Source organism: Oryctolagus cuniculus, chromosome 1 (assembly GCF_051225735.1).
Source record: "Oryctolagus cuniculus isolate XC-2025 breed Fujian yellow rabbit chromosome 1, ASM5122573v1, whole genome shotgun sequence".
NCBI classification, from domain to species: Eukaryota; Metazoa; Chordata; class Mammalia; order Lagomorpha; family Leporidae; genus Oryctolagus; species Oryctolagus cuniculus.
In genome coordinates this window covers 108,936,315-108,951,386 of record NC_142867.1, presented here as the reverse complement: position 1 = coordinate 108,951,386, position 15,072 = coordinate 108,936,315, and the positions used below count along the sequence as shown (strand labels likewise).

Genomic DNA, 15,072 nt, shown 5'->3' with positions numbered 1-15,072 from the left:
GAGAAGGTATTCTCTCCATCCCAGTTATTCAGTCCCTGAAGGGTTGATTGAAAAGAATTTAGCTTTCAAAATGAGTTTCAGGTTTTGTATATGTTAACAATTTGGGCTTCTCCTGCAGGGATATTTTGAATTTTTGAAAACATTATCGCGGAATGGACAATAAACTGATCAGAATTTTATCTTAAAAGATATGGGGCAATACTAGGCCGGCGCCGCGGCTCACTAGGCTAATCCTCTGCCTTGCCGTGCCGGCACACTGGGTTCTAGTCCTGGTCGGGGCGCCAGATTCTGTCCCGGTTGCCCCTCTTCCCTCCCAGCTCTCTGCTGTGGCCAGGGAGTGCAGTGGAGGATGGCCCAAGTGCTTGGGCCCTGCACCGCATGGAAGACCAGGAGAAGCACCTGGCTCCTGCCTTCGGATCAGCGTGGTGCGCTGGCCGCAGTGCGCCGGCCGCGGCGGCCATTGGAGGATGAACCAACAGCAAAGGAAGACCTTTCTCTCTGTCTCTCTCTCTCACTGTCCACTCTGCCTGTCAAAAAAAAAAAAAAAAAAAAAAAAAAAAAAGATATAGGGCAATACTGAAAATTAATGTGAAATACTTAGAAAGCGCCAATAACAGGGAAGGTAACAAAACTGTCAATTTATGATAATATGTATATTGAAAAGGGAGGCTGGTCCAGATCCTGTTAGGTTTGGCATATTCAAGAAAGAATCGTAGGACTGGCAATGTGGTGCAGTGAGTTAAGTTGATGATTGTGATGCCAACATCCCATATCAAAGTGCCAGTTCAAGTCCCTGCTGTTTTACTTTCCAGTCTAGCTCTCTGGCACTTGGGCTTCTCCCACCCATGCGGGAGGGAGACCCAGATGGAGTTTCTGGCTCCTGGCTTCTGCCTGGCCCAGCCCAAGCTATTGCAGGCATTTGAGGAGTGAACCAGTAGATGGAAGATCTCTCTCTTGTCTTTTCCTATCATTCTGCCTTTCAAATAAATAAATAAACCTCTCTCTCTCTAAGAGTAAACCAGTAACATTTTGTTGCTGAATTTTTTCGAAAGTTTGCTTTTGGCCATAGGCCTACCAATTTGGCTATAGCCAGTTGTTTATCTAGAACATACTGTAGAAATAGGTGCTTCCCAGATGTGAACCTCTCTAGCTGTCAGGTCCTCATCAGATCATTTATTCTTGCATGCTCATTTCTCATGTTGAAACCTAATAGTAGTCTAAGCCTGCCACCATTGCTGAAGCTAGTTTCCTTTGATATTCTTTGTAAAGATTTCCTGTTTGTTAGATACCATAAACAAGCTCATGCTATTAAGTTTGTGCCTTCCCCTCCACAGTGGAATGAAAGGATGGAAAGGTTACTGATTGTAGGTGGAGCATTAGTGGTTTAAACTGAGAACTTTCTTATATATCTTAAAGTGCTTATTAGGAAATTTTAAAATAAGCTGATTTTAACCGTTGCTTATCTTACTGCATTCTCTGTTTAAGACACAAATAGAAAAGCTCTACAGTTCTTTCTTTTGGACTTTGCTATTCAGCCGCCCCAATGTCAGACTCTCTCAGTTAGAACAGAAACATCCACATTTGTCCTCTGCACTGTGGAGACATAGAAATCCAGTCGTGGAAAAAGACCCAGTGAAGGTCTCTGAAAATTAATGAAAAAAATTTATAAATATCTCTATATAATTCCCAAAGACATCTACTTTGCAGAATCTCATTTATTGAGATTTGGGCCCATTCTCTATTAGAGTGTGTACAGACTATTAAGTTATAATTTTTTTAGGTTGTAAATTAAAGATACTTTTTCAAAAGTTGTAGGTTAGTTTGTGGAGTTTTAAAACCAGTTTAATTCATAATCAACATTTATTAAGTTCCCACTGTGTTTAAATATTATATTAGGTACTGTAAGAAGAATAAGGTATATTGCTAAGGAATTAAAGAGAGGGTCGATCTTTATGAGAGTCAGTTTTTAAGGAACTAGATTGGAGATATATGTCTGCAGAGTAATGGAGGAGTGCACAGAAAGTAGGAGATCCAGGAAGACTTCACAGAAGAGGCATTCATTTCCTTTGATGAATGAGAGTATTTGGTTTCTTAGAGCTATAATGATTCTAATTGTGGTCCTGACCTCCAGGCTCCTTGTGATCATTAAGCTAATTTTAGAAACTTAGGAGGAATGACTAGGAGGTGGAGGCGCTCATAGTAGCTGGCCAGCTGCCATTGTCAGTGTGAGAAGGCTACAGTAGCCAGGAGCTGGGGAAAGGATTGGCCCAGTGATTTTATTGCAGCTTCATTTCATGACCTTTTCTCAAGTCACTGCTATGTATTAAAAACACTGCGTGGAAACTAAGATTATATAAAACTGTGCTCCTTGCATTCACTGACTAGTAGAAGGAACAAACACACAATACAGCAAAGTTTAATAGAAGGCAGAGTGATAATTGAGATGTAGAGCGCAGGGGAGGAAACTGTTGACTTGGTATTTCTGTCAGTTAAAGCTTCATCAAGGAAGTCATATTTGACCAGGCCTTGAAAGTGGGTGATGTTTTAAAAGTGGAAAAGAAAGGAAAAGGCTTGGCACCGGGAGGAAATTGCATAAGAAAGGCATGTAAACACAGGATGTGAATAGTGTAGTAATGCTAGCTTGGCCAGGATAAGTTGGGAAGGTTGGGTGGAGCTAGGTTATAAAGGACCTTAACTAATGATGCTAAGAGGTTAGGACTATTCTGTAAGCAGAAGGGAGCCACCAAATGTTTTTGAGCAAGGAGGTAGTGGAACCTGAATTGTATGACATTTACTGTGCTGTGATGGCTTAAAGGGAAATGAAATAGACATAGGTAGTAATCATAGCTTCGCTCTAGGCCAGCAATGATAAGAAAATGAACTGAGATGGTAACAATGGAAATAGAAAGGGGATGGATTCAGAACACACTTACTGGGGTAGAAACAGACATTTTATCAGCTTGGCTTGTGAAATGGGAGGAAGAAAGAAATTGAAAGTAAAGTTGACTTCATTATTCCTGATAACGGGGATTGTAATGCTACCAGTGAGGATAGGAGCATCACTGGAAGAACAGATTTGAGTTTGGAAAATGAGTTTGTGGTGTTTGTTTCCAAGTAAGTGTTAAACATTCATGCCAGGAACTTAAGAGTGGTCCTAGGTCAGAACAAATTTTGATTAAATATTCCCAGACAAGTTATGGTAGAAATTGTGAGACAATAAGAGTGAACCCTGAGAAAATATAGAGCAAGGGGAGGGGTAATTAAAATCATAAATGCCCACCGGAAAACAGAAAGTAGAAAGAAATTAAAAGCCAAAGGAGACAGAATTGTCAATAGCAGAGTAACACTAGAAAAGGGAGGGAAGAGTGCACAGAGTGGTAGGTCCTTAGCATTTTGGGATGGTGGGATTGCGGGAAGTGTGGTTTATAAATGACAGCATTTGTGTATCAGCTGCTCCCTGTTCTTTGGCCTACCATCCTGGATGTTCATTTTCTCAGTATTCCTCCTCAAGAGTCACCCCTCCTACCTACTCTCTACTCTCTCTTAAAAGGTGAGAGGAGGCCGGCACACCGGTTGCCCCTCTTCCAGGCCAGCTCTCTGCTGTGGCCAGGGAGTGCAGTGGAGGATGGCCCAAGTGCTTGGGCCCTGCACCCCATGGGAGACCAGGAGAAGCACCTGGCTCCTGCCTTTGGATCAGCGCGATGCGCTGGCCACAGTGGCCATTGGAGGGTGAACCAACGGCAAAAGGAAGACCTTTCTCTCTGTTTCTCTCTCTCACTGTCCACTCTGCCTGTCAAAAATTTAAAAAAAAAAAAAAAAAAGGTGAGAGGAAAAAAAAGATAAAAGGACACGATATGAGGGCAAGAGGAAAGGGGGAAGGAGTTAAAAGTTCAGAGGTCGAAGTTTAAATGCAAACATTCTTGGTTCAATTTTATATGTAAGTTGCATATTCTTCATTTTGAATCAGCCATCTTAATGATAGTATTATCATTTTCTCTAATTTTTAAGTGGTCTTAAATATGTTTGTCATAGAAGTAAAAATAATCTGAAAATTCTGAATCTACTTGAATAAGCTTACCTGTATATATTGATTATGATATAGTCTTAATATTAATCATTCAGTTTCATTTTTGTTCTTAAAAGGTACAAGTACCACAAAGCCCAGCCTGCCTAGATTTATGAAAGGAACAGTGCTATTTTTGCTGATGTAAACCAATCATTTACTTTTAGTTAACCAGATATCTTATGCATTCTAACTCATGTATATCTCTTTCATTGTTTTTATTACAGGCTAGTAGTTGGCCATATCTAAACCTTCTCTTTTTGCCTTTGATAGTCAGACTTAATGATTTGGAATTTTCACTCTAGTGACTAGAAACAAGTGAGTTGTGTCTTTTGCCTTTCTAGATTTTGGCTTTAGTAACCTCTTCACTCCTGGGCAGCTGTTGAAGACCTGGTGTGGCAGCCCTCCTTATGCTGCACCTGAACTCTTTGAAGGAAAGGAATATGATGGGCCCAAAGTGGACATCTGGGTAAGTAACTGCTTTCTCTGATGTCCCATAATCCTTGATTGATGGCACTGTCCTCATCCTGGAAGGCACATAGTGCTGCCTGTGAATTGAGATCATGGTTACCTGTTCTTCCAATTCCCATTTCTTTATTCAAAGTCTTTCCTAAGCAGTGTCTTACGGACAGAGCCATGGGTTTCAAACTCTCCCATTTGTGTCTGAAAAGAATCCCTCAGGGCCAGTATGAGCAGGGACACTTGACAAGGACCAAACTTTATATTGTTGCCATTTTCTTATTCCTGGAGGATGAATACTAAGAAATTTTGGCTCTGACCCCCAATTAATGTCTGGAACCCAAGAAGAATATTAACCATTCTAAAGATGATTGGTTTTGACAGTGCCACATAACATTTCTCATAAAACCAGAGGGAAGAGTTTGTTCTGTTACCTTGTGTGAGAATCACCATCGTCTAGCAGTGGTCTCCGTTGTTTCCTCTGGTGTGATTAATTGTATATACTCTCTGTTTGGATGCAGAGTCTTGGCGTTGTCCTCTATGTCCTTGTGTGTGGTGCCCTGCCATTTGATGGGAGCACATTGCAGAATCTGCGGGCCCGGGTCCTGAGTGGAAAGTTCCGCATCCCATTTTTTATGTCCACAGGTAAGGGAGTTGCCAGTACACACCTATGACTGGATTCATGGAAAGTTAGACATGCTAAGTTATCTTAAGTTATCATGCTAAGAATTTGGTGATGGAGTGTAAATAGCCCCTTAACAACATCTTGCTGACCCAGCACCTCCAGAAAGCAAGGTTCTAAAGGAATAGATTATATAGACTTTGCTATCCGACAGCCCTGCCTGGGTTTGAATTTAGACTCTGAGCTTTAGTTTCCTCCTAAGTTAGCTAAGAGTTTTGTGAGGGCTATTACTATAAGAACTAAATTAAATAATGTATGTAATGAGTCAGTAGGCCCATCACGTGGTGGCAATGCAGTAAATGTTCCTGTTTTATCACTGTCTTGCCCCCTTCCCCTTTACAGGGTAATATTTCCATGTACTGTGGCTCCATTGTAAAATGGTTTTTAATGCAAAGATAAAACAGGTTTTGCATCTTAGATTGCTACTACTTCATTTCCTACTTCTATATTATTTATCCTCCGGACTCAAATTAAGGGACATTTTAAAAAAAGAGAGCAGTAGGGTTAAAAAGGTAATACTGAAAACAGATTCTACATAACTAGAATCTACAATATTTCATCACCATTTATATACACATACAGAGTCTTTTTGAAAGGCACATGTACATACACACACAGCTCCCATCTGCTAGTTTACTCTCTGAGTACCTCCAACTGCTGAGGCTGGGCCACGCTGAAGCCAGGAGCCGGAAACACAATCTGGGTCTCCCACATGGTTGGCAGGGACCCAACTACTTAAACCATCATCACCTCCTGCCTCTCAGGATGCATATCAGCAGAAAACTGGAATTGGAGCAGAATCAGAACTCAGACCCAAGTACTCTGATATGGGATATGGGCTGGCCCCACCAAGTGGTGTCTCTCCTGCTTTGCCAAATATCTGCCCTGAAGAAAGCATTTTAGAGACAGTGCAGAAAGTAGTATATGTTTTTAGTTTTACTTAATTTTCTCTTAATTTTAAGGAAAAACATGTCCACTGGATTGGCAACAAACCATAAGCACAAATGAATTACGTTTTAGAATAAATAGATGAAACTTGGACTAGATTTGAGTATCCATAGAATTGATGACTTATTAATATATTGAATAATGAAAAATGCTGTGTGAAAAATTTACAAAGCTGAGTTTAGGATGGCAGTTGGGAGATTATTCAAAAAGGTTGGGTCAGGGAGCCGCTTCACTGAGAAAGTGGCTTTCAGCAAGACTGCAGAAAGGCTGGGGTGTGAGCTGTGCAGTCTGTGAAGTCCCAGCAAGAGGAGCATCAGGGGGGAAGCAACGTTGTGGCCTACCCAAGGGACATACTTTCTTCCTTCAAATGAAGAGTGCAAATCCATAGGAAGGAGGCCTGTGTGCTGCAAAGTCAGGAGGAACAGGGATAAGAGAGGTGAGGACAGAGAAGTAGGAGAAAGCTTCATTTTGGGGCCCAGTCAGTTCATGTAAAATGACTAGCTTTCAGGGCCTTGTGGTTTAACAGGTTAAGCTGCCACTTGTGATACCATTATCCCATTTGGGCACTAGTTCATGTCTGGGCTGCTCCACTTCTGATCCAGCTGTCTCCTAATGCTCCTGGGAAAACAGCAGAGGACGGCCCAAGGCTGTGGGGCCCTGCACCCATGTGGGAGACCCAGAAGCAGCTCCTGGCTCCTGGCTTCAGCCTGGCTGTTGCAGCCATCTGGAGAGTGAACCAGTGGATGGAAGAACTCTCTCAGTCTCTCCCTCCCTTTGTTATTCTGGCTTTCAAAAATGAATAAATAAATAAAAATTTTATTCTGAATGGAATGTCCAGGATTGGAGGGTTTGGACAGAAGTATGACATATTCCACTTTTGTTTTTCTCCCAAGTTTAATTATGAAAATTTTCAAGCATACAAAGAAGTTGAAAGAATTTGACAGTGCCTTTGGCTTAACGAAGATTACTTTGGCTACTGTTTTGCCAGTGGTCTGAAGGTATGGGGGCTGCAGGAAAGAGACCAATTAGTAGGAGACTTTTACAACAATCTAGGTGAGAAATCTTGGTGGCTGGTTCCCAGACTGGGATGTACAGGTGAAAGCCATGAGAAGTGATCAGATTGAAGTGATAACTGCGTGCTCTGTGGCAGAACACTGTTCAAAGCTTTTAAAAACATTAACTAATTAAATAATTATAGCAACCATATAAGATATGTAATGTTGTCATCTCCATTTAAATAGATGATAAAACTGAAGCCAGAGAGGTTAAGCAGTTTTCTCAAGATAACACAGCTATTAAGTGGCTGAACTAGAATTTGAACCTAGGCAGTCTGAATCCAACAATATTTAGTGTTGGATTTGCTGATAAAGGCTAGCTCTGGGATTTTTGGTCTGAGCAGCTGGAAGACTGGATTTATAGCTAATAAGATGTGCATGAGTGAAGAAAACTATTGACATTTGGAGGGGATGTTTTAGCTGTGTTATGTTTGGGATGTTCATTACACATCTAAATTGAGATACTGTGTATGCAGTTGAATTTTGCAGAGAATTGTGGGGTAGGGGTATTCATATGGGAGTCATCAGTGTGGATAGTATTTAAAGCTATGAGATGAGATTGCTTTTTAGGCAGTGATTTTAAAGAAATAAAGAGGTCCGAGGATTAAGCTCTGGAACATACCAGAGAAGATATTGAGTTATTGAGAAGGTAAAGAGGTATCCTAAGAATGGTCAGTGAGGTGAGCCAGAATCTGCTCCTCTGGACAAGTGGAGAAACTGTTCTAAGGGGGAAGGAGTGAAGAACTCTGGGGAGTGCAGCTGCTCTGTCACCGGAGAACCACAAGAACTGAACGTTGCATTTAGAAATATGGAGCTGTTTGATGCAAGTTTGGTGGAAGGACTGCAGCAAAAGCCTAAATCATGTGGATACGGCAGAAAAGGAGTGGAGGAAGAGAAATAGAGAAGGGAAATAGATTCAACTCTGTCAATTTTACTATAACTGGAAGCAGAAAAGTGGTCAGTGGGTTGCTCTGGCCAGAGTCACCAGTGATAGTTGGATTCCTCATATTTATCATAATAATTGCCCAGCAATATTGAGTGCTTCACCATTCTGTATGTTTTACAAAATAGGACTTTATATTTTAGAGCAGGTTTTGGTTCACAGGAGGTACAGAATTTCCCTAAACACTTTGCCCTCTCCGCCCCAGCACATCTTTCCCCACTAGAAACATACCCCCCCCATCAGAATTGTGCACTAGATAAAGTCCTTAAACCTACATTGACACATCATTATCACCCAAAATCCATACTTCATGCTAGGATTCACTCTCGTGTTGAATATCCTATGGGTTTTGACAAATATGTAATAACATGTATCCACCATTATAGTATCATACAGTATCCACCATTATAGTATCATACAGAGTAGTTTCATTGCCTTAAACATCATCTGTGCTCTGCCTAATCTTCCCGGCCTGCCTCCTCATTCCTGGCCCCCACTGCTCCTTTTACTTTCTCCATACATTTTGCCTTTCCCAGAATATCATGTGGTTGGAAACATACATTACGTAGCACTTTGGCCTTGATTTTTTTTTCACTTAGTGGTATAGGATGCCCCCTTGTCTTTTCATGGCTTGATAGCCCACTTTTTTATTGCTGGGTAATATTTTATTGTTTACATATATCACCGTTTACTATCCTTTTACCTATTGATGGACACCCTAGTGGCTTCTCAGTTTTAATAGTTATGAATAAAAGCTACTGTTACATATTTATACGGTTTTTGTGTAGACATAAATTTTCAATTCATTTGGGTAAATACTAAAGAGTATAATTGCTGGATCATATGGTTAGAATTTTTTTTAAGATTATTTATTTATTTGAGAGGCAGAGTTACAGACAGAGAGGGAGAGAGAGAGAGAGGTCTTCCATCTGCTGGTTCACTCCCCAGATGACTACAATGGCCAGAGCTAGGCCAATCCGAAGCCGGGAGCCAGGAGCCAGGAGCTTCTTCCAGGTCTTCCATGTGGGTACAGGGTTTCCAAGCACTTGGGCCGTCTTCCACTGCTTTCCCAGGCCACAGCAGAGAGCTGGATAGGAAGAAGAGCGGCTAGGACACAAATCTGCACCCATGTGGGATGTCGATGCCGCAGGCGGAGGCTTAGACCATTGTGTGCCACAGCGCTGGCCCAAAAAGATTTATTTTTTATTTACTTGAAAAGCAGAGCTACAGAGAAAGGAGGAGATACACACACACACACACAAGGCCGGGGAGAGGTCTTCCATCTGCTGGTTTACTTCCCAAATTACCACAACAGCCAGGACTGGGCCAGGCTGAAGCCAGGAGCCCAGAGCCTCCTCTAGGTCTCCTGTGTGGGTGCAGGAGCCTAAGCACTTGGACTGTCTTCTGCTTTCCAGTCACATTAGCAGGGAGCTGAATAGGAAGTGGAGCAGCCAGGTCTCAAACCTGCAACCATATAGGATGCTGGCATCGCAGGCAGAAACTTAACCTGCTGAGCCACAATGCTGGCCCCTATGTTTAGTTGCATAAGAAACTCCCAAACTGTCTTCTAAAGTGGTTGTACCATTTTGCATTTCCATTAACAGTGAATAATAGTTTTTGTTGCTCTGCATTATCCTCAGCATTTGGGGTGTCAGTGTTCTGGCTTCTGGCCACTCCTAACAACTATATAGTGGTATCTCCTTGCAATTCTCAGTGACTTATGGTGATAAACATCTTTTCACATGCTTATTGGCCTCCTGAATTTTTTGAAGAGGTGTCTTGTCAGGTCTTTTGCCCATTTTTTCACTCAAGTTTTTTGTTTTCTCGTTGTTGAGTCACTTCACTTTTTGAAACATATTTTTCTCTGCTTCCAAGACACCACATTCCCAGTTTTCCTGCTGGCTTTTGGATACACCTTCTCAGTATTCTCTGCCAGATTTCTCTTTCTCTGTTCATCCTTAAATCAATCTCCAGTTAAGGGTTTGGATTAGGGCTGTCTCTTCTGGGCCCTCTGGCTGTATATGCAACCATTTGCCACCCGTTGTCTTTACTTACATGGCTTGAAGTCATATCATTGGAAACTTTTTCAAAATTGAACTCAACTCACCTCTCCCCAGATTTGCTCTAGTCTGTGTCCCCTGTCTTAGTAGTTAGCATCCCCACCTGACCAAGGCAGACACAATCTTTGATTCCTGATTCCTTCTTTGTCATTGCCAAATGATGTAGATTTAACTCTCCATTTCTGTAGCCACTTGTGTAGATCATATTATCATCTTCGCTTGCCTGGATTAAACAGTAAAATATATGAATTCCTGGCTCCAATCTTGTCCCCCTTCCAATTCATTCTCCACATTGATGCACAGGTCATCTTTCCAAAACACAGATACAAAAATGAACAAAATCTTCTTCCTCTCTCCCAAAATCTGATCATACTATTTTTCAGCTTACAACTTTTTTTTTTTTAAGATTTATTTTATTTATTTGAAAGACAGAGTTACAGAGAGAGGTAGAGACAGAGAGAAAGGTCTTCCATCCACTGGTTCACTCCCCAGATGGCCTCAATGGGCAGAGCTGCACCGATCCAGAGGCTAGAGCCAAGAGCTTCCTTTGGGTCTCCCACGCAGGTGCAGGGGCCCAAAGACCTGGGCCATTCTCCACTGCTTTCCCAGGCCATAGCAGAGAGCTGGATCAGAAGAGGAGCAGCCGGGAGTAGAACTGGCGCCCACATGGGATGCTGGCACTTCAGGCCAGGGCTTTAACCCGCTGCACCACACTGCCAGCCCCAGCTTACAAGTTCTTAGTGATTTGTCATTCTTCCAAGGTAAAGCTTTACTCCATAAATTGGGGAAGGTACCAGCTTTGAAACGTTTTGTTTTTACTATGACCATAATAAAAATACATTTTATGTTGCAACACAGAATATAAGCATACCACTGAAATGAAATGTTTTTAAGATTTATATATTTATTTAAGATTTATTTATTTATGTTAAAGGCAGGGTCACAGAGAGATCTTCCATCTGATGTAATCCCCAAATGGCCACAACAGCCAGGGCTGGGCCGGACAGAAGCAGCAGGTGGATGGTAGGTGCCCAAGCACTCAGGCCATCCTCTGCTGCTGTCTCAGGTGAGTTAGCAGGGAGCTAGCTGGACCAGAAGCAGAGTAGTGGGCCTCAAACTGGCATTTGTATACGATGGTGGTGCCATGGAGGACCAACCCACAGCACCACAACAGACCCTCACCCTTTTTTAAAAGAAGATTTATTTATTTGAAAGGCAGAGTGACAGAGAGAGGGGGAGAACACACAAAGAGAGATCTTCCATTGGTTGTTCACTGCCCAATGGCCACAATAGCCAGGTGTGGGCCAGGCCCACGTGTTTCCCACATGGGTGGAAGGAGTACAAGTCCTTGGGCCATCATCTGTTGCCTTCCCAGGCACACTAGCAGAAAGTGGATCTGAAGCAGAGTTGCCAGGACTTGAACCCACACTTTGATATGGGATGCAGGCATCGAAAGTGGTAGCTTAACTCCATGTATCAGAAGGCCCACTCTGAAAAGTTTGTTTAAAGCAAAACTTAGCTTTACTATGTGCGGTACACTCTATTATATGTTATTCTATTCCATTAAAAAATGCTGATTACAACTTACTAAATTGATCACATGACTGCTGTTTGAAAAAATAATGGCCTAGAAATATTTTTATGACTCCATTCCTGCCTGTCCTTTCAACTTTTGTTCTAAAGTTGCTGTAGTTTTTCTTCCAGTTCGCTAAACATACCATATTTTCTAGAGCAATTCCCTTTGCCCATATTACTTCTTTCTTCTCATACTTCTTTCTACCCACTCCTGTATTCTGGAATCTAGGATAAGACATTAGAGGGAGTAGAAATAAGAATCTAGAAATAGTAGAAATACTTACTCTTCAGGTCTCTGAATTTCTCTTATGATGCTTACTAAACTTTATATTGTAAGTAGACTTCTTTCATTGTTTGTTTTCCATACCAGACTGTGAGTCTGGAGGAAGTACAGGTGAAATATGTCTTCTTCACAGTTATCTGTAATCCCCCGTAGGTTCTGGAACACAGTGGTATTTAGTAAGTAGTACACCTGTGTCAGGATCCTGTTTGACTGTTGGCTGCCCTCCCCACCCACCATGGCTTTCATTTACACTAAGAGTAAAATTGGGCAAGTCATTATTATGGCCTACGAGGCACAGTGGGGATTGCCCCCCAACCTTATCTCATTTCCTATTAACTTTTCACTCAGGTTCTGAGCTCCCATTACAGAAGCATTCTTGCTTATTCTCAGACGCAAACACAGACATTCCTGTTCCATCAGATATTCATGTGTCTTCATGGAGAGCATTTCCTGACTACCTTCATGGTTCTCTTTCCATAGTTCTGCCATTTCATCATGGTACTCACCCTTACCTGACTTTTTATGTTTCTTACCTTCTTCCTTCCCACCCCGTGGCCACTTGACCCCAATGAGCTTTTGGGTATGGTTCATTGCTATGTTTCCAGGGCTTAGCACAGTGCTTGGCACTCATTGTTAAATGAATGAACAACCTGATTCATAAGTTTGTTAACATGCTGACTACAAAAGTCCTTCCAGAGGATAGGACTATTCAAATAATAACATCAAGAAATTGCATTTCTTTAGTGCTTTTGAGTTTACAAAATATTTTCTTACATTTTATTTAATTTGAGCATTGTAACTATACTCTGTAATTGGTAGTGGCACATATTGTTTTATCATATTAATGAAGTTTGGAAAGCTGAAATTTAGAGACATTAGTTAACTTGTCTAAAGCCACACAGTTAATAAATGACTAAGTCAGTACTCAAATCAGTATTTGTTCTACTACACCATACTTTTGCAAAAAGAAAAATAAAAAAAAGACAAGGGGAAGATAAACAAACCACTTCCTCTGCTTTTCCAGTGTCCGTGTTTCCTGTAAGCAGCTTGGATCTTCTCCACCTCCTGCTTCTACTGCTTTTCATCATCATGAGAGATTCTTACTCAGGCCTTTCCAGAGCTGGCTTCTCTAGTGTATCCCAGTAGATAGCTAACGCACCATTGACCGCATTTCCTTTTCCTTTCTTTTTTTCTTTTTTTTAAAGATTTTATTTATTCATTTGAGAGGCAGAGTTACAGACAGACAGAGGGAGAGACAGAGAGAAAGATCTTCCATCCATTGGTTCACTCCCCACATGGTCACAATGGCTGGTGCTGAGCTTATCTGAAGCCAGGAGCCAGGAGTTTCCTCCAGGTGCTCCACTCAGGTACAGGGGCCCAAGCACTCAGGCCATTCTCCACTGCTTTCCCAGGCCATAAGCAGAGATCTGGATTAGAAGAGCAGCCGGGACTTGAACCAGCTCTCATATAGAATGCCAGCACCACAGCTAGCCCCCACATTTTCTAGTAATGCTTACAAATAAACTATATAACATTTTAAGTATTCAGAAAGAACTAATATTTATGTTAACATGAAAGCTTAAAGAGTCCGAGAAAGCCACTCTTTAATCCCAGTTAAGAAATTCCCTAAATAGGAATGAAATTTTTCAGAGCTTTAAGTATAGAAAATGAGCAACAACCCAGATTGGGAAGTGAGTATTATGATCTCTGCTGCCTTCAGGAACATACGTGTGCTTGGCATTGTCTAATGCCATAGGGCTGAATCCCGGGGTCCACCAGAGATACTGTCAAAAGGATAAGGCATAGGAGAAAATCAGTAAGGATGTTTGGTCTTTTCTTAACTTAGACACCATGAAATTTCAAGTTTGTGTGAAATAAATCTGGAGTCTCCTTGAGTCCTTTTCTGGTTACGTTGCCTGTTTCTGGGCACAGTTGTACATCATTAGACCTGATTGTGCGGAGGCAGGAGGCAGCTACTGTCCAGCCTGTCAGGTCTACTAGGACTGCAGTACAGGAGATAATGTGGTTGAGGGAAATCCTTAAGAACAGATCATTTCTTTTTTTCAGGCTGTTGTCGTAGACCTAAGTCGAATTTATTCTTTTCTTTCTTTTTTTTTTTCTGTCAGAAGGATCTAGAAATGACATCAGGACTGACATAGTTTTTCTAAGTTGGTGCTTAGGAGAAAAAGACAGTTGGAAGGAGGCCCTATCGTCTAGCTCCTTCTAGCCAAATTGAATTCCAGAGTATCTACAGCTGTGTAGGAGGCCATACTGTACAAATGGGTACAGTTAGTTCAAGAATGCTGAACTTCTCTTTATTGTCAGTAATGTGTGGAATGACATGTCCTCACAATTCGTGGATATTTCTATTCCTGGTCTTATTTGTTTGATACAAATTTCCTTTTGTGGGCATCCTAAAATGTGCTAAAGACACATGCTTTCAAGTTGGAATGATAGTGATATAAATTTAAAAGAAGATTTATTCAAAGTTGAGTTGATTTTATATTCCTAGTTTTACCATAAAGTGTATGTCTCTCCCCACCCTGCCCCCTAGAATACACTCTGATACCAGAACTGTGTTTTATATCAAAATGGGTTTTGCACATCATAATCTTCCATAAAACCTGAAAGTACCAGATGGGATATAAATAGTCTGTAAATATTTTTAAATGAAAAACAATTATTTATCACCACTTAACTGTGGAATCTCCAACTCTTGTGTTATGTTGATAAAATTAATAATCTGGAATTATTTTTTTCAGCAAGATGTGTTTTATGTCCTTTTGTTACGTAGGTTATTGAAGGAGAGACTCAGAAAGATCTTTCCTCCTCTGGTTCACTCTTCAAATGGCCATGATGGTTGCAACTGGGCCAGGCTAAAGCAAGGAACCTGGAACTCCATCTGGGGCTACCACATGAGTGGCAGGGGTCTAAGTCCTTGGATCATCTTGCCTTGCCTTCCCAGGCACATTAGCCGGGAGCTGGACCGGAAGCAGGGCAGCTT

At 41.5% G+C, this 15,072-nt stretch overlaps 1 protein-coding gene across 8 annotated transcripts in view; it reads left to right on the top strand.

The window, feature by feature from the left end:
• SIK3 (SIK family kinase 3) overlaps positions 1-15,072 on the top strand; it is a 243,407-nt gene that overhangs the window by 181,390 nt on the left and 46,945 nt on the right. For all 8 annotated transcript variants that reach the window (XM_089312972.1, XM_008260949.5, XM_070078639.2 and 5 more), the window contains exons 5-6: positions 4,408-4,532; positions 5,044-5,167. In XM_089312972.1, coding sequence (XP_089169098.1) covers positions 4,408-4,532; positions 5,044-5,167 — 249 coding nt within the window. The remainder of the gene's footprint in view (positions 1-4,407; positions 4,533-5,043; positions 5,168-15,072) is intronic.